Consider the following 19,854-nt stretch of genomic DNA (forward strand, 5'->3'; position numbering starts at 1 on the left):
GACTTGTCGGATGTTGGGGCAACAGTAGGGTGGCCAAGTTGGTATGCGTCGGGAAAATAGAGTCGGAACCAAAATTCCAGAAACCACAATGGTCCCGATGCGGAGGTATCTAATTTCTTGCTATCTTTATCTGCAAGGCGGATGCTAACCCTAGACAGACCTTCAAAAAGATTGGCTAGGAAGAGAGTGCCAAGGGAAAAGAAGCGCCTTGATGCTATATGAATAGCCAGGTCGAGATGAGAAGAAAGGACACTTTTAGAAGGGGAGACTATGATATACCTGCAGAGCCAGAAGAGAATAAAGGCAACATGTTTGCGGTCGGTTACAGGGGTTCCGATTGCCCCTTGCTGGTCGGTTGCAAATCTAGTCCAACCCCATTCTTTAATGCCAGCAAAAGACCAGCCTACATGGTTCGCATCTGGTTTTTGTCCATCTATGGCTCCCATAACAGGATCTTCACCCACAATAGGAAGATGAGCGATCATGGCCACGTCCATGAGAATTGGGCCAACGGGGCCTATCGGTAGGAGTAAGATACCCATTTCCGAATGCCAGAAAGCCGCTATCGCCAGGAGCACTTTTTCGTGCAAGTGAAATGGGAGCGTCGAAAGGAATATCGCTTGGTCAATATGTTGGCTTTTCCATTGGTACTGAAAACGCTTTGCCACCCTGTTATACCAGACACGGTAGGGGTCTTTAGGGTCCGTCAGATGCGTTTTGATGTTGTCTTGGAGGCAGAGAGCATTGTAATCGGAATTGTTGATGACGAGGGGGTTTCCTGCTTCCAATACCTCCCTCATCCGATTGGAGTCTTCAGGAGTCGTGCAATACGGGCGAATAGTCGGAGTCAACATTTTCGACGCCGCGAATGATACTTCCGGGGTGGTTCCGTCAAAAGGAAGTGCAGGTACATATTGATTCGCCTTAACTTGAAATCGTAGTGAAACAGGGGAAAGTAGACACGGTAGGGAAGATTATAGATTGCGAACTTCCAAATGACGATTGAGGAGTGACGTTTGAAAGTCCGATGGCGGTGGGCAAGTTGTTACGTACGAATTTTATAATTAGGTTAATGGCCTAAGATATAGGGAAATTTGGGCCTGTAATCAAGTACGTTTGGCGGTTAAGAGATTTTCGGGGTGATTGGTTAGACCGGTTGTCCTTCCGAGCGGATAAGCGGGTCGGAAGGTCCGCGGTCGGATAAGCAAGTCGGAAGGTCCGCGATCGGACAGGCAGGTCGGTTGGTCCGTAGTCGGATAAGCAAGTCGGAAGGTCCGCGGCCGGACAGGCAGGTCGGTTGGTCCGCAGTCGGATAAGCAGGTCGGAAGGTCCACCGTCGGACAGGAAGGTCGGTTGGTCCGCAGTCGGATAAGCAAGTCGAAAGGTCCAATCGGACAGGTAGGTCGGTTGGTTCGCAGTCGGATAAGCAGGTCGGAAGGTCCGCGGTCGGACAGGCAGGTCGGTTGGTCCGCAATCGGATAAGCAGATCGGAAGGTCCGCGGTTGGATAGGCAGGTCAGAAAGTCCGCGGTCGGATAGGCAGGTCGGTTGGTCCGCTTTCGGTTGGTTCACCGTCGGTTGGTTTGCCGTTGGTTGGTTCGTAGTCGGTTGGTCCGCCGTCGATTGGTTTGCCGTCAGATGGTTTGCAGTCGGGTGGGCCGGTCGGTTGGTCCGTAGTCGGTTGGCCCGTGGTCGGACCAACTAAAGTCGGGCGAAGACAGAGGTCGACAGAATACAGAGGTCGGCTAATTCGGAGGTCGCACCAAGTGAGGTCGGACGAAGAAGAATGAGACAGACGATACGAGGTCGGACAAGAGACCAGATGGTGGTCGCTTGGTGGGGCGGCCAAGAAGTCGTTTGGTCTAGCAATCAGTTAGTCTCTGGATTGGTCGGTTGGGTTACGCGGCTGGTAAGATGGTTGAAAACATGTGTCAACAAAAGAGAAATTAGTAGACGGTTGAGAGTAGGTGTTGTAATCGTTCGGGCGACGGTTCCAGGTATCATTTCTGAGGAATATTTAAGGATTGGGGTCAGCAACTGGCAGGGTATCTTCAATCATCTTCAAACGACAGCAAAGTCAGTGATTCAGGGATCATCCTTTAATTTTCAGTCTGTAGCATTTATCTTCCAGTGTACTTATGTACCGTACAGTGTTTAGAGATTCTTAATCTCAGGCACTAATTATATCAAATTCGGAGATAATTTCTTATTTTCGGATTCTACTTTGTTATTGTTGAAAAATTGCATCAACAGTTACAAAAATAATTTTTTCTTGTAGTGTTTTTTTAGTCAGAGATACCGTATTTTAGGTAGTGTAATTTAGAAGTTAATTATAGTAGTTATAATATTATTTTGTTATTTTTTTTATATAAGTGTTCTTGTTACTATTTTTAGCATAAAAATTAATATAGATATAATTAAAAAAATTAAAATAGATATTTAAATATTTTAAACAACATGTCTAAATAAAATATATAATAGGGATATTATTTTGTAAAGAATAAATTTTATATAATACAAATAAATAACATAGATATATACTTTTTTTATCAATAATTAATATAAATTAACTTATAAAAAATAAAAGTTTAAAATATAAATAAAAATATTTGTTTATTGAGAATAGTTGTAAGAGATTTGTAATTTAATTAAATTAATTTATATTTGTTAAATTTACTAAAATTAAAAAAAAAAACATCACTACCAAAAAAACAGGGTTATAACCACCGGTTGAACGTTCGTAACAAAATTATTGTAACAAATATATATTTTGGTTAAGATAAAATCTGTGACAAAAGAATTTTTGTTCGGTCAACGTTCCGGCACAATAGTTACGCAAAATTTTACGTAACAAGTAGGAATATGGTAAACTTTAGTTAGAATAATATTAATTATGATCACTTTTCGTAACTAACGATATTAATTTATTTTTTTTTCATTTAGATTTAATATTTGAAATTTTTTAAAAAATAAATATATATATAAATGCGCATTGTCGAGTCTTTCACCCAAAAATCTCAGCGATAATTCTGTTCTTATTCTCAGTCGTCGATACCTTATTCCCCCGTTGCTCTGGTGGACAGCCCCGGTTTCCTCCTCTAGAGCCGGCGGCGAAGCCCCTCCATCCCTCCCTTTATACCCCTACAGCCCCCCGTTATATTCCCTACCCTCTCTGTTCATAGTGCTACCGTCCGCCTGGAGATTGCGCCTCAGTCGTGGCTGCTTCAGTAGCTCTGTGGATTCTCTCCGTCGCTGCTCCCTGTCCGATCCCCTTCCTGGTTTTCTTGTGTCTTCAGCTTCCGTTAGGCATCGAATTCAGTCCGTCGTCGGCCCTTTTCGTCTCTTCTCCGGTGTCTTGTCCTCCTCGCCACTCAGGTAAGCGTTGCTCTCCTCCTGGCTGGCGCCTGTGCCCCAATACCCATTCCCTTGTCGCGCCTTAGGATTGGCCCTCTTCCCCTTCCCCGTAGTTTCTCTTTTGTGCTCTTTTTCGTGTGGGGGACTCCTGGTGATGGAGTTTTTTTTATTTTATGAGATTGGCTATATTTTTGGGGCATATTGAATGATTTTGTAATGGTGTTGGGCGAGATGAACCCCTCAGAGACTGCCAGATTGTTCTCTTATGCTGAGGCAGTTGTTCCTAAAGAAAGCACTCAAGGTGCTCGACAAATTGCCAAAAAGGAATTTTCTTTTTTGGTGGATCCCATACCCAAGATTTTATTGCTGAACTTCAGGATACCAATGGCGATACAACAGTGTTCTTTGAGGATGATGCAATTGATCAATTATCTGAAGCCTTTCGATTCACGCTGATTGGCAAATTCTCCCATGGATTCTCTTCTTGGATTGATATTGGAAATGGTTTTGATAATCTCAAGTTGTTTGGAAAGTTTAGCATTCAGAGGCTGAACTATAAACACATTCTGATCCGGCTGACTAATGAGGATGACTACACTCGGGTTTGGTTGAGGGGAATATGGTATTTCAAAGGATTTTCGATGAGAGTTATGAAATGGTCCCCAGATTTCACTCCTAATGTCGAACCTCCTTTAGTTCTAGTTTGGATTTCCTTACCTCTTCTACCTGTCCAACTCTATCACAGAGATGCTATCTACACCACTGCCTTAGCTATTGGTACCCCTTTGAAAGTGGATACTCCTACAACAAACCTTGGTAGAGTTTCGAATGCAAGAGTGTGCATTGAAATTGATATCTCCAAACCTGTGAAAGAATCCATCCTTCCGAAGTTTAAAGGTATAACAATCTCTCAAAAGATTGTTTATGAGAACCTTCCGAAGTATTGCAACCTTTGCAAGCACATCGGTCATGAAGAACTTACCTGCAGGGGTGCGAGTAATAACTCATCCAAGTACTATTTCACCTCATCTAGGATGAAACAGAGAGATGAGGTTATTCCCTCACATGGTAGGATGATGCGATCTGGAAATGAGAGGAATAAGAGTGCCCCCCACCAGACTAAGGCAAGTTTTTCTTGGAGGCAGCCCCAGCCTGGAAAAGACAAAGGGAAACAGGTTGCTAAGGAGGATGATCTGCGTCTCCTCCTTAATGCTAAAAGAGGAAAAGATCACATCCATTTCCTTTCCACTCATGAGGACCTCCCTTCCACCTCGGGTGCTGGTTATGGATGTGGTTTGAAGCAAACCTCAAACCCGTTTGCTCCTTCAGGTGTTGACCGTGATCAAGACCCTGCTCAAGAACTTGATAATGATGGATATAAGGTCTCAGAAAATCAAGATTGTATTACTGTTGAAGGTGAGATGGAAGGAAAGGGTGGCAAGTATCCTGCTTCTACCGTTTTGAAAACAACATGCTTAGAAAGTCTTGAAGAAGCTGAAAGAAAAGAGACCTTTACTGATGAGGAAGCATCTGGCTCAGAGGATGGCTTAGAAGGCACGAATAATCCTAATACAGAGGAGGAAAGAAACTCGGCAGATGGTGATTCTTCTGATCAAGACGATGGGAACTATATGGCAGAAGAAGAGTATGATGATATGGAGGATGAGGATGGAGAGGATTCAATGGAGAATGACTGTGACAGTGACTACACTCCTCTTATCATGGATACACTTTCCAATGAACTTATGATGAGACATGCAGCCTCTAATATCTTATCCCAAACCAATTGTGAAATTGGTGCTCAATATGAGGAATCTGCTGTGTACGGCTCTCAAGATCAACTCAAGGAAGACTGCATCTTTAAGGACAAAGATGCTGATAGACAATATCACTCAGATGGAGTTGTCAGTAACCGGTTGGATAGAGAGGCTTTGGAGGAAGTTAGAGATGCTAGTTATAGCATATATAAGAACAATTCTTGTATGAGGGATGATGATTTGGAGAAACATATTGATCATACAAACATTCAATTGAAGGAGCCTGACAATATGTGGTATGCTCTTAACTCTGTTCCAACTGACGAAGCTGAGTTGAAAAAGGATCAGTCTGCAACACCGTCCAAGCATGAAAAGGAAAACATAATTTAGGATGCGCGTACAATCCTCAGCATGGTATCAACACCTTTATCCCTTAGACCTCACACCAGAAGCTTTGTAAAAAAAATCAATCTTCTAGCGGTTTCAGCCGCAAACTTGCAGCTCCCATCTCCCCAAGATTTTCCATGAATGATTTGAAAATGTTATGTTGGAATGTGAGAGGTATTGGCAATAATCTCTCCCAAAACATGTTTACAATATTTGCAAAAGAAAAAAGATTCAAATTCTGGTTGTTCTTGAACCTATGGTGACTCCAGACTCTAATTATTTCTGCTGCAGACTGGGTTTCAAGTAGCTGTGGTCCAACAAATCCAACAAAATTTGGATTTTCCTTTCCAATGATTTTAAGATTGTTGTGGATATTGATCATGACCAAATTCTTCATATCAAGATCTCTTCACCAATGTTATCTGCTCATTTCTTCCTCTCAGAGATTTATGCCAAATGCAGCATTACACAGAGAAGAGAGCTCTGGGAGGTGATAAAAACCATTGCCCATGACTTAACTGCGACCCCATGGCTTCTTGGGGGCGATTTTAATGCCATCTCCGATATCTCTGAACGAGATGGCCCTGGTAGGACTAAAATCCGGTCTGCTAGAGATTTTAGTGATGCTATTTTGGAAGCTAACCTCCTCGATGCTGGTTTCATTGGCTCCCCATTTACTTGGACTAATAACAAAATTTGGGAAAGGCTTGATAGAGTGCCCTACAATAACACCTGGATGGATCTTTGTACTACCACGACGGTTTTTTACCTCCCTCGGAATGTTTCAGGTCACTCTCCCCTCCTCATCTCAGTTAAGCTCAATGCTCAGAGGTCTCAATCAGCTTTTCAGTTTCAACACATGTGGATAAAGCACCATAATTTCATGGAATCTGTGGAAAATAGCTGGAATGCTCCTTCGGGCTGTTTTGGGCAACTTAACCTCCACGTTAAGCTTAAAAGGCTTAAATTCCACCTCAAAGACTGGAACAAGTCTGTTTTTGGAAATATTTTTGCAATTCTTGCCAATGCTGATTCTAAAGCTGCTGAGAGTGAATTGGTTTATGATATAAATCCTTCTCAGGCCAACCTTATTGAAAAAAATAGATGCTTTGCAGAACTTACAAAGGCTATCAGTATGGAAGAAGCCTTTTGGAAATAAAAATCAGCTTGTAGATGGATTCTTGAAGGAGAAAAAAACTCAAAATTCTTCCATAATATGGTCAAAAGGAAAAGAGTCAGATCTCAGATTTTCTCTATCTCTGATAATGGTGAACCTGTTACTAACCCTTCGGATATAGCAGCCTCTGCTATAAATCACTTCAGCTCTCTTCTTACCCAAAATCAGCACGAAAGGCCTCCATATGATTTGGATTGGATTGATCCCTGTATCACAACTGAGGAGAACTCCCAGATGAAGGCGATTCCTACTGCTCAGGAAATTAACGAGATTTCATAGCTGAAATCTACACAGCGGGTTGCCCTAGGTTATGTTCAACATTTTTTTATCTTAATTATAATTGTGTCTTCTTAAAATTTTTCATCCTAACTGTTATGTTATATTTGACTGGATATATGCTTATTTATATTTTAGAATAATTGAAATTGAAGGGTAACCCTTGTTTAACTATTTCTAGAATTAAGTATGTATATCGAAACATGTGGCGTGTAACATCTATGATGCAGCCTGTTATATCAACAATTTGATCTTATTTTTTGCAACCTAAGGATGCATGTTGATCTTGCTATGCTCATATAGTGTGATATTACATGATTGAAACCACATTGTTTTGTTTCTTGCTAATCTCATACAACAATCATCGAAATCAATTTGTACAATTAATACCATGCACTTATTAATTGCAACAATATGTGAGTGCTCATTTTCCTTTTCTATAAACAGTTCATTGGGCTCCTGGAGGTTCTAAAGTTTTCCGAAACCCAGCATCACCTTCTGCGGTAAGTGATTGACAACTTATGTGGCTTATGTTCTAGGAATATTTCAGCATTCAACTTTCTTCAGCTATGGTTGTTGACATCTCATTTTGTTTATCTGATTTTGCATCTGCTGTTATGTAATCTTGGATAAATTCCTTAAATGTGTACTACCCTAGTCTCTAGATTTTGTATCTTCTAGCGGCAGAAAATTTTGAATACCTGGTAAAATTGGAGGTCATCTTATTTAAATCCTGCATGATTATGGGCTTCAAGTATCTCATTGTTCATTTGCAAACATCTAAATGGTTGAAAAAACTAACAGTATATTGTATAATGTATTTAATCCTTGTATCTTAGACTTAATTAGAGCCACGACCAGTTAGGATAGAGTTTAGATGATGAACATGATAATGACGATTTTAAACTTACAAAACACCTAAAATCAGGGTCGAAATAGATACATCAAAGCTGATTCTCATCTCAAATTTAAATAAACCGTTGGTATGAGACCCGACACATATTTTATGTAATAGTACATCCTTGCTGGTTTCATAAGAAAGATTTGCGACTATCGAAAAGTATTTGGCCATGTTTTTTATATTTGTTACTCCTGTTAGGGACGTACACAATGTCGGTTTTCCCGTTATATTGTGAAGATTTTGTGTTAGTTATGAATACACAATATGTGCCTTGCATAGAGACATAAATGTCATTTGTTTCTAAACAATGTGAATAACCTCGTTCTTCTTCTAAAACAAAGTATGCCCGTGGAAAAAATATGCATCATGGTTTGCGTATGTGTGTTAATTTTACATAGTGTCAAGATCCTAGAATTTATAGTGTCAACAACGGTCACTTATGATAAATTAATGAAGGAACTAATCCAAAGGCTTATGCTGCAGTTTCAGTCCCTTCATCAACATATAATACTAAAAGTGATATACATGTACCAATTCAATCCTACAATAAAGAATGGATATTGTAAAGTAGTGTATGTTTAACTTTTGTAGTAGTTTGTGCTATTTTTACTAAAAATGAGTGCATATTTAACTTGTGTTTTTTTTACAGGATACTAAATTATGGAGACAAAGGCGTGCAGTGTGAATTCAGGATAAGCAAACTTGAGTTTAACGGAAGGTCTGATTTCTTTTTAATGCATTTCCACAGTGCAAAGCTTCTAAGTGGTCTATGTTTTCGGGTGGTGGTGTAGTTAAGTGTTGTGTGCATTCCAAAAACTGATGAATGGTTGCTTTATTATTGAGTATTTGTGTAGCCCCGACCTGCACACAATAGGTTTTGATGTGATGAGGATCACTAACATATATTTTGATTTATCAGTGGTCGTTACTCTGAACTTGAACTCATCTGCGGGGGTCTGCTCGTATTTAGTGCATAAATGATAATTACTCTTCAATGGCATGATACTACAGCATATACATGGAGCAGTCCTATTTGTGGGTAACCATAAGGATTTATTAATTATTGAAATTATTATTTTAATACTATACATGATATGCTGCTCTAGGTTTTATTGGTGAATGGCTGGTTTATAGTTCGAGTTGCAAATGCATTGAAAATTAAAAAGTAGTGTAGTTTGGTGGTGCCTAATTAATGGGTCAAATACCATGTATCGTAGTACATGTCCGAATGTACATAGTCGTGGTATATAAGTTGGAAAATATACACTTCAAATGATTTGACATATTTATACATACAGTTTAATGTGTTGATATATACGGTGAAATACGTACTTTTAAATTGCTCTTGTGAATGTTGTAGGTATAACACTTTCCCTGGTCAAGGTTTTCTTTACATCCGCCGCAGTCCCGGACACACCCCTTATTTTGGCAACAATTGCTAGGGCGACTACCTTTCGCGAGGTGGTTGGTGAAGATCCTATTGAGTGGAACTATAAGGACGTATGGATCTACTTTTACAACTTTCACGTATTGACTTCCAAAATTAAAATAATTATTACTTAAACTAAACCTTATTCTGTTGGTAATTGCAGCTCATACGCCACCCCTGAGCATATCGACCGGTTCCTTTATGTTTTGCCTCTATTTGTATTATCAATTGCATGTCGTGGATGTGCTTGGATGGTAGGTTCTAATGGTATGTGAAATACCTATGGAATAGATGCAAGAAATTTGGATGTATCTTTTGTGTGGTAAGAATTGTTGCTATGGATTGATGGATTTCCCCACTTGTTTATTACTAGGTTGGATGTTTGAAATTCTTGTGTTTTGCGGAACATAATGATGATGTGGAGATGTTGCTAGCCTTGTTTGATGGGTTAATTTACTTTGTTGTTTGGTGGAGGACATCGACTAGTAAATATTGTTATGTTAATATCCTTTGTTGGGATTCCTTTATAGTGTTTATTATTTGCAATTATGCCCGATCATAATATTTATACCATGGTTGTATAAGAAAGATCACAACAGGTTAATTTGTTACGCACAAATTCAACTGTTCCACAACTACTCTTTTCTTATGAGACGCTATTTTTTCGTAATAAAAGTGAGAAATGACGTAACAAAATGTTGGTTTGGGTGTTTGTTGTTACGACTGGTTCTTTGACCATAAGAATGAATATTTTTGTTAAGGGTTCAATGGCGTAACAAAAAAATGAAATGATGTAACAAAAAGTGATTTTTGGACGTAACAAATATGAAGGGATATTTTTGCTACGGCCGGTTTCGTAACCATAAGAGTATATTGTGTATTACGGCTTCAATGATGAAACAAAAAAATCGTAACAAAAAGCATACTCTGACAAGCGATCATAGTAAATTTTTTGGTAACGCGAGGCACTGCTGTAACAAATATTGTGACTAAAAGACCTGGCACACGCGTGGAAAAGCTCGACTTTTTATTACAAGTGAATATTTGTAACAAATATCGTAACAAAAAGCTTGCCATAAGGAACGTTGACCGAGAGTAATAGTTACGAAAATGTGCGTGGCAAAAAACATTCGTTACGCGAGTACACATTACGGATAAAAGTCGTCACTAAGGCGTACCAGAAAATCGTTTTTTTGGTAGTGCATCTTACATAAAATGGACTAAAAAGGAAAAGAGGTCCATGGCGGGACCGATATGGAGTATTATTTTTCTTAAAGAAATATATATAATATTTAAATACTATTTAAATAAAAATTTAAATCAAACACTCATTTTCAAATTATTTTCAAATTACAACCAAACCAACAAAACAAACCTTAAATGAATAATATTTTCTATTATAAATTATTGTATTCTTTTTCTATTTTGTATTTTTGTTTACTAAAATATATTTGGTAAATTATATAATATCTCTTTGTGTTTTAGTTAAAATATATAAAATACCTCATATTTAATTTATTACATGAAACTCTTATGTGTTAAATTTATGTATTCATAAAATATTATTTTCGTCCAAAACTGATGTTTAATTAGAAATACAAATCTAATTATATAAATTTTATAAAACTAAAAAAGGTAAAATATGTTAAATATTTTTTTAATAAAATAAATAAATAATCAATCATTTTTTCTAATTTTTTTGACAACCTGTTGTTATCATTTTTATATAAAGAAATTATAAAATGAAGATGTGCCATTATTTATTTATTTATTTTATTCGATGCAAGAGATTTTATGCCATAAATCATTTAAGGGTTGTTCTCCAAATTTATTGTATTATTTTATAATTCGTATTCGTATATATCCAATACAAGAGATTTCACGCAATAAATATAATATGAAATATTTTGTGTATTTTTATTAAAATACAATTGAGTGTTATATAATTTATCATAATATTTTTGGAACATTTTATATTATCCATCTACAACATTTTTTTTTTAAAAAAAATATTATACTACCTCCGTCCCATAAAATTAGTATAATTTGTCTTTTGTGTCATTGTACCTTAACATTAAAAATATCATTATAGTTGTATTATAAGAAACTAATAGAGGTATTTTTTATCATTTTCTCTTAGATTTGTACTATGTATTGATATAATAATTAATATTCAAATATCAACATGCAGAAAACCCATGGTACTCTTCTTATGGGACGGAGATAGTATCAAAGATTTTTGACAAAATATTGTACAAATACTACTTTTCTATGTTTTTACTTTTTTTTAAAAAAAAAAATTAAGGTGTGTTTGTTTTGTGTTTTGATTTGGTTTGAATGAATTTTTTTAATATGAAATATAGGGAATCGTGTATTTAATATGAAAATAATAAACGTTTACTGTATTGTTACGTACAAATAATAATAATAATAATAAGGATAATGGTAGCAGGGTCTTAAAGGAAGTTCGGACAAGAGGAAGTCGGACAAAGGAGGCTGAGACGGACGATAAGGAGTTCGGACCAAATAAAGTCGGGCGAAGACGGAGGTCGGCTGATACGGAGTTCGGACCAAGTGGTTTGCCCTCAGTTGGTCTGCAGTCGGTTGGTCTACCGTCGGTTGGTTCGCCGTCGGTTGGTTCGAGGTCGGTTGGCCCGTGATCGGACCAAATGAGGTCGGACGGTCGGTTGATCCGGTCGGCTGATACGGAGTTCAGACCAAGTGAGGTCGGCTGATACGAAGGTCGGCTAATACGAAGGTCGGACCAAGTGAGGTCGGACGAAGAAGAATAAGACGGACGATACGAGGTCGGACAAGAGACCAGATGGTGGCCGCTTGGTGGGGCGGCCAAGGAGTCGTTTGGGTTTAGGGTTTAGGGCTGTGATAGCGGTTGCTGTAACCGACCAGATGATGGTTCAGAACGTTTCCTTAGGGAATATTTAAGGATTCGGGTTTGTTATGAAAAATCATCTTCAATCGACATCAAATTCAAGAGAATTTCTTTTGGGGATCACCACTTTACTTTTCCAGTCTGTAGTATTTAGTTTCCTAGTTTTTTTTATGTATCCTACAATGTCTAGAGATTCTTAATCTCAGGCATTCATTTTATCAAATTCGAAGATAATTTCTATTTTCGGATTTTACTTTTTATTGTTGAAAAATTGCATCAACAATTTGGCGACCACAGTGGGAGAAAGGCAAGATTGCTGATCCTACATCAACAGAGAATTTCATACGACTGAGGTCCGGCCGAATCATCAGAAGGATCCATATGGCAGACTCACAACCCCAAGTATCTTCAACACCGGTGGGAGAAACAATTTCACCATCTGCTATGCCGAATGCAAGGGAAGCACCACAAGTACCTGCCGATTGGGTGTCTTATGTTCAACATTTGAACAATCAGCCAACTTTAGTTCTACAGAACATGTTGCATGAGCAACAAAATCTAATCCAGAACATGTTGGATCAGGCGTTCTCCAAATTCACACTACATTCAAACATGTCTCCAGCCTTGTCACCTTCTCGCTTTCAGGCAACCTTTCCAGGATCAACGTTTGCAGGGCCAACATACGTTAATAGTATATTTCCAAGCGTTACAACTTTCAATCAAATAGATATGGGGAAGACTCCTCTAAGTTTCCCATATAATGTTCCTTTGGGACCAAGAGTTGATATTACTCAGCCGAATATCGTAAGGGAAGAGAGATTAGGAGGACATGCTCATAATCCCATGCCAGACGAGCCAACCGTCCCCAGAGAAGAGAGGTTGGGGGGACAGGCTCATATTCTCATTCCTGTATTCGATCCTGTTCCACCCAGAGTAGATCCGGAGGACATCGCTCAAGTTTTACGGGCGCATTTCGGAATGAACCCGCAAACGGTGAACCGACCGGCGTATCAAAGACCTTTTCCAGAAAGGATCATCGATGAGCATCCTCTCCCGAGAAATTATAGGCCACCAGACTTTCATGCTTTCTCTGGAGAAGATGGATCCTCCACCATAGAGCATGTGGGCGTTTTACAACACAGTTGGGAGAAGTCGGTAATAACCCTTTTTATAAACTGCAACTATTTGGTTTGTCTCTTACCAGAATAGCTTTTTCGTGGTTTGTCGATCTACCACCTAGAAAAATACAAACTTGGGAAGGTTTGGAAGTGACCTTTCATGCAAGGTTCTTTAATCCTCTTCCAACAGTCTCACTCACAGACCTTCTAGAGATCAGGCAAATGCTGGAGGAGACCGCCTACCAATTCATAGAGCGGATGCGATTAATAAAGGGATGTTGCCCGATAATCATTGAGGAGAGCGAGATGACCAATTTGGTGGTCAGAAATATGCATACACAACTGCGGGAGGCTTTCACGGCCCACGACGTTCAAGATCTGGCTAGTTTAGCATCCAAGGCTGGGAGGTTAGAATCCCTTTTTAGAGAAAATGATCACGACTTCTGTCAGGGGGAAGGTGCTGAAGAAATAGTAGTGCAAGATCGACCAACACGCAGCCCAGCACCAGTCCGCGATAAATGGAGGTCGGGTCCAACGTAGCCTCGAAAGATGAAGGTCGGATCTGAGGCTGACCTGGCCTCAGATGACGGCCTGCTAACTCCTAAACATCACAAGAAGTGACGCTTAGGAGTCTTGAGGAGGAGGCAAGTTGTCACGTACAAAAAATAATAATAATAATAAGGATAATGGTAGCAGGGTCTTAAAGGAAGTTTGGACAAGAGGAAGTCGGGCAAAGGAGGCTGAGAGGGCCGATAAAGAGTTCGGACCAAATAAAGTCGGGTGAAGACGGAGGTCGGCTGATACGGAGTTCGGACCAAGTGGTCTGCTGTCGGTTGGTCTGCAGTCAGTTGGTCTGCTGTTAGTTGGTTCGCCGTTGGTTGGTCCGAGGTCGGTTGGCCCGTAGTCGGACCAAATGAGGTCGGACGGTTGGTTGATCCGGTCGGCTGATATGGAGTTCGGACCAAGTGAGGTCGGCTAATACGGAGGTCGGACCAAGTGAGGTTGGGCGAAGAAGAATAAGACAGACGGTACGAGGTCGGACAAGAGACCAGATGGTGGCCGCTTGGTGGGGTGGCCAATGAGTCGTTTGGTCTAGCGATCAGTTAGTCTCTGGATTGGTCGGTTGGGTTATGCTGTTGGCGAGACGGTTAAAGACACGTGTCAATGAAGGAGAAATTGATGGGCGGGTGATAGCGGTTGTTGTAACCGACCAGACGACAGTTCATAATGTTTCCTTAGGGAATATTTAAGGATTCGGGTCTGTTCTGAAAAATCATCTTCAATCGACATCAAATTCAAGAGAATTTCTTTTGGGGATCACCACTTTACTTTTACAGTCTGTAGTATTTAGTTTCCTAATTTATTTATGTATCCTACAATGTCTAGAGATTCTTAATCTCATGCATTCATTTTATCAAATTCGAAGATAATTTCTATTTTCGAATTTTACTTTTTATTGTTGAAAAATTGCATCAACAAGTATATTAATTATTTTTGTAAAAAAATATGCTGGAAACTTTTCTCTAAGAGCGGTTGCAATGGGCCCTTTGCAATTTAGCCTCGAGTAAGTGACATGTCGAGCCTAATAAACGATGTGGCAAGCCGACTTTGCAATAAATGGGCGGATGGGAGTGAGAAAACAAACAATGGTCTTTTTCATCAAAGGCCTATCACATGGGTTTTGTTTTAATTAAAATAAAAACAAAATTCCTCCCACCTTCCTCATAACCAAACCTTTCTCGCAAGTCCTAAGGTTCCCCGCAAGTCTTCGGCATCGGAGACAACAACACAGGATCAACCGTGCATCTTAATTTCCTATGAGTGACATGGTGTTTCCCTTGCTTTGGTAAGTGATTCCATCATTCTCTTGCGGACCTTCCCATTTTCTAGACAGAATCCTTACGCCAAATAGTTACGAAATTGGTTCCCAATTTCTAGTATTTTCTTGTTCTTCCTTTGGCGTATGTTTGTAATAATACTTTTGTGGAAGGATTTTAGGGCATATACACATACCTTTGTTTAATAGATTCTTTCGAGTTAGAACACCACATTTGAGATTGGGAATTTAATTGATTATGTTTTTATTGATAATTTATGGATTTCAGTGCATATAGTTGCATATATAATATAAGTAATCTCTTCTTCCTCTAAAAGTAGTTTCGTTTCGGATAGGCAGTATACAAGCAGAGAGACTAGTGTTGCCCACAATTCTACTTGAACATATTATTACTTATCTACTTCGATTGAAAAATATATGGAATATATTATAACCCTTGCCAATAAGTGTTAGTTGAAAATAGTGGTGAAGTTCGATAATCTGCAAATTATTTTTGCCTATAGCAGGATGATAAGCATCCACTTCAGAAATGAGACTTCGGGGTATGCGGAAGGGAAAGTTCTTTAAAACGATTGAGAAGTGTAAAAAATCTACTATCGTTGTCATCCGTGTGGCAATTGGCTAGGATGAGAGACATTGACACTGAACATCCCAACCGTGACTTTGATCAAAGGAGATAAACATCCTTTCATTCTGAGGAGTCTAGTGCCACATCGAGGCGTGGCGGGAGACCTAATGATTGTTGTTTCTATCCGTGCGGGCCGGAGAAAAGGCAACTCACACGAGGCTTGAATACCTTAGGATCGCAAATATTGTAATTTTTGTAATGATCCTTATTTGTAAGTTTTTATTTTGACTGAACATCTATCTAGTCTAATTATGTGACCTTAGTTTGCCGGTGTTGCCATTAAGCCATCATTGTTTGCATTATACCAAAGGTGTTTGCTACTATTCTCACTATCAATGTAGATTTAATATTTTCTATGAACATATTCATGGGTTTAATGTCTACAATTGTTACCACTATCGTAGTTTTTTTCAATGTTATGGTGTTAATGGTTGCTCGAAGTAGTTCCCAGTTATTGTTTTTGTCCAGGGGCGTGCAAAGGGAAAAGACAACGAGCAAACAAGAAGTTTGTAACCTAGAAAAATGGGCAATTTTGGGTTTTACAGTCATACCCCCAGGTTAGTAACTCGTTACTTAGTAATTTTTTTTTCATGGACTATGAGTTGGTAGATGTGCTTCTAATAGATGGTAGAAAAGAAGGCATATGACAATCATCAGCATCTCTGTTTAATGTTACATAATGACGTATGACATAGCATATCATGAAACTAATGATAGCTCATGTTATGTTTTCTGCCTTAACGGCTTGTTGTCATGGATTGCTTCAGATTGGTGAGAAATGTATTACAGTTGCTGATTAGATAGGGAACAAATACTCCCTGAGCTTGCTTTGGAAAAATAAAGCAAAATGATCGATGCATCACGAAAATAGACAAAGTAATGGGAAGAACAACACAATTCCATCATATCATTTATGGAGGATGGAATCTCCCGAAAACATTCAACCGCTATGCAAATGCTTTTATCCGAAGTGATCATTACCGAGCACCATATGTCTGGTAGATACGCAGATACCCTCTGCCCTTGATTGTCCTCTAGCAACTTAAATTTTCATGAATTGTTTCTACTTGTCTATTTCAAAGTCGACTATGTAAGAAATGCAGTCTGGGTTTGGGTGTATTCCTCATCCAGTGTATGCCATAATAGCCTTGAATACATATTTTTTTCTTACAGTGATTCGCTATTTGTTTGAATGTATCTTCTTCGAATAAGATATTGTAAGAAAAGCATGGTTATGGTTCGTGAAATTGTCTACACTATAAATATCGCTTTAAGTTCTTGAATTAAAAAACACGCACACCTTGCACTAAAGCTACATGTCAACAATGCACAAAATAGAGTTCGCATAGCATGAAAAAAAAAACTAACATCTATCATTCAGATAAGTTTTTTCTGTCATCCATCGGAACATCCAGATCGAGTTGCTCAGAACAAGGATCCCCTTCTGCCGTAGTGTCATCCGCCGGTGCAACTGCAATAGAAGGTTGTGCTGGGGGTAAGGGATCAAGAAATGATGGTAGATGCCTGCAAACGATGTTCTAATTTCTTTCTCCATTACGTTGAACTGGTGATACACATCCCTATGTAGCTGGTCGATGGAGGACTTCTCCCCCGAGCCCCTATGAAGATCGCGGCCATGACCTTGATGATGCCCAGCCCGTTGGTCAATCTCCCGATCAATGTGGCCGTCGATGGTAGGATTGTCCTCATATATTTCTTCATTAGCCCTACCCACCAAAACATATTGCTCACTTCCTCTTTGTGTCCTAACCTTCGTAACCATACCCATAGACTGCATGGTGCAGAAACCACAAGGCATCATAAGACTACAAGGATCTTCCAGCTCCTGACTAGACGCTCCAAGACCCTTAGCCAAACGTGTGACATAGGGCCCAACCGCAATGGCTTCCAATCGTTTATCCTAAACCTAATGAATAAGGAATCTTGCAAGCATGTATCTGAGTTTATAGGTACACGAGCATGCATGCTCCAAAGGTAACACAAATTGTGCAAAGAGACTACACCCATGCTCTCTCTTCGACTAGATAGTGTGTGCGCCAAAATATAATAAATGTACATAGGTGTAGACCGCAGGGTTGACGCCTTTGAGTGTGTTGGATTTTGAAATTTTTCTATGCTTTTCCAATACCAGAAGTGGTGTGCTCCATTAGATATTGAAATTGGTAACTCCTTAAACACCGTCATATCAAAAAATTACCTATCATAGAAACCCAACGTGGTAGCAAATTCAACTAACGAAATAAAAAACATCTTTACTCTTAATCGAAACTCCAGAGTCCTGGGCTTCTCATAGTGGTAGTTTATAGAGTCGTGTGTCAACATGGACATAAAATCCAACATGAAACTCTTATAACTCGGCTCAATGGTTTAAAAAAAAAGACGTCATGCCCCAACCGATATCAACTGTTCAACGTCCCTCTTTCAATTCCTAAGACCTCCGAGACCTTCCTATCAATGTGCTTGCTCGTCCAGAAGACCTTATTTTTCAATCGCTCATGTCGTTCTCTCTGCTCTGGTAGCTCAAATGTTGGGTACTGAGTGACTACATTAGGAGCCGTATTTTTAGTTGACGAAGCCACAACTACTTTGCCTTTTGATTGTTTTTTTCTCTTTGCTATTCCTAGAAAATAGATGTTGCGATGAAGAGAATCAAAACTAATACGTTTTGCTAAGACAACGCGCGTAGGAGTTCTCTTGAATCATGTACGAGTAAGCATATGACATGTGCGACGGAGTATGCAAAACCTACACTATCGCGTTGGGTACTTTATCAATACAACAATTGAAAATGATATTAGTGTACTTTTGCCCTTTTCCAATAAAAGAATATGGCCGGGCCAACTCAGTTTGTAAAAAAAGATATTATCCCCTCACATTCCCAGGAAAGACAACAAAGATGTCTAAAACCTACAGAAATTATGTAATGAACCCAAAGCTATGCCACAAATTCGGGATCTAAACCAAGAAAAGGCATGATATCATGGAGTATTATAAAAAATTCCTGCAAAAACTTTAAAACAATAGCAAATACATTTTTCCCAGTTAAAATAATTAACACCGCACAATACCTTCTTTGCCGGCCGGCATCCACATTGTTGCTCGATATGCCGCGCCGAGATGACAAGGTCCCCAAATGCGAAAGAACCGAACATAGGAAATAAATAGGGTTTGTGGCCAATGTTCAAATGAATTGCGACTTTAAAAAAATTAGATCCGTAGCGAACACGGGCGTGTAAACATATACATGGTCGTGTTATAAAACACGGAGACTTACAAGGTCATGTCTATACCCCAGTTGTAACACAGGGGTGTTTGTGAAACGACTCTCAGGAACATAGGCGTGTTGAACCCCAGGGCTCTATTATGTTAATACAACACAACAAATTACACTGTTGTGTCTAACCTATGGGTAGTATTATGGAAAGTAGACACGGGGGTGTGGGTAACAAACATGGACGTGTGTGTTTGATACGGACTACAAAACGGTTGTGTCCTACCCCTGGTACTATCTTTGGCTATTGACACAACCATGGGGAAATAAGAACACGCCCGTGTTCGTTACCACGGGGCACAATACGATCGTGTCCGTGCCACAACTTGGCCACACTGAATTATGGAACACGGCCTATTCACGGTTACACTGCCTTGTTCTAGATTAAATATAAAATTTTTGGTCCAAACCAATAATTCATTCACAGGGGGAATCAGTTCAATGTGAAGAACACAATCAACCACAGTAAAATGAGCAAAGTCAATTGAGTAGCCGAGAGATGGTAATAGTATAAGCAACTACAACACGTCAACCAATATATTAAAAATGTTTGCACCCCTACTTAGCATCCATTGGTAATTGATCATATCCTCTTGTATCCTCGCATTTATGTTTGTATTACGGAGTCTGTCCATTCTTATTCGGTATATTATGCGGGACTTCCTCAATAGACTGTGAATTCTATGTACCAGTTTGGTCCTTGTCGTGAGATGGCACCCACTCCGGTAGGTTTTGCCTGCGTTTGTCTTCTACCACCATATTATGTAGGATGATACACATCGTCATAACAGGAAAAGATCTTCGGTTGT

At 39.3% G+C, this 19,854-nt stretch overlaps 2 protein-coding genes across 3 annotated transcripts; both read left to right on the forward strand.

Moving 5' to 3' along the window:
* Positions 1 to 3,011: 3,011 nt before the first annotated feature.
* On the forward strand, positions 3,012 to 9,668 carry LOC127245329 (uncharacterized). 2 transcript variants are annotated; one of them, XM_051266158.1, is made up of 6 exons: positions 3,012 to 5,671; positions 5,789 to 6,981; positions 7,398 to 7,453; positions 8,501 to 8,569; positions 9,212 to 9,351; positions 9,444 to 9,668. In XM_051266158.1, exon 1 carries the CDS (start codon positions 3,995 to 3,997, stop codon positions 5,498 to 5,500), a length of 1,506 nt encoding a protein of 501 aa, XP_051122115.1. In that variant the 5' UTR covers positions 3,012 to 3,994; the 3' UTR covers positions 5,501 to 5,671; positions 5,789 to 6,981; positions 7,398 to 7,453; positions 8,501 to 8,569; positions 9,212 to 9,351; positions 9,444 to 9,668. The 2 variants fall into 2 exon arrangements, with proteins under 2 accessions (XP_051122115.1, XP_051122116.1); XM_051266159.1 differs by having other exon boundaries at positions 3,012 to 3,374; positions 3,598 to 6,981.
* Positions 5,913 to 6,656, forward strand: LOC127245688 (uncharacterized). Its single transcript, XM_051266701.1, has one exon. The coding sequence runs from the start codon at positions 5,913 to 5,915 to the stop codon at positions 6,654 to 6,656; it is 744 nt and encodes a 247-aa protein (XP_051122658.1).
* Positions 9,669 to 19,854: the final 10,186 nt, after the last annotated feature.

This window comes from Andrographis paniculata, unplaced genomic scaffold (assembly GCF_009805555.1).
Source record: "Andrographis paniculata isolate CXL003 unplaced genomic scaffold, ASM980555v1 Contig22END, whole genome shotgun sequence".
Lineage (NCBI taxonomy): Eukaryota > Viridiplantae > Streptophyta > Magnoliopsida > Lamiales > Acanthaceae > Andrographis > Andrographis paniculata.

What these genes read in the sequence shown, in the direction of transcription:
- LOC127245329 (XM_051266158.1), top strand. Translation starts at nt 3,995, where the DNA reads ATGAGAGTTATGAAATGGTCCCCAGATTTCACTCCTAATGTCGAACCT.
- LOC127245688 (XM_051266701.1), top strand. Translation starts at nt 5,913, where the DNA reads ATGTTATCTGCTCATTTCTTCCTCTCAGAGATTTATGCCAAATGCAGC.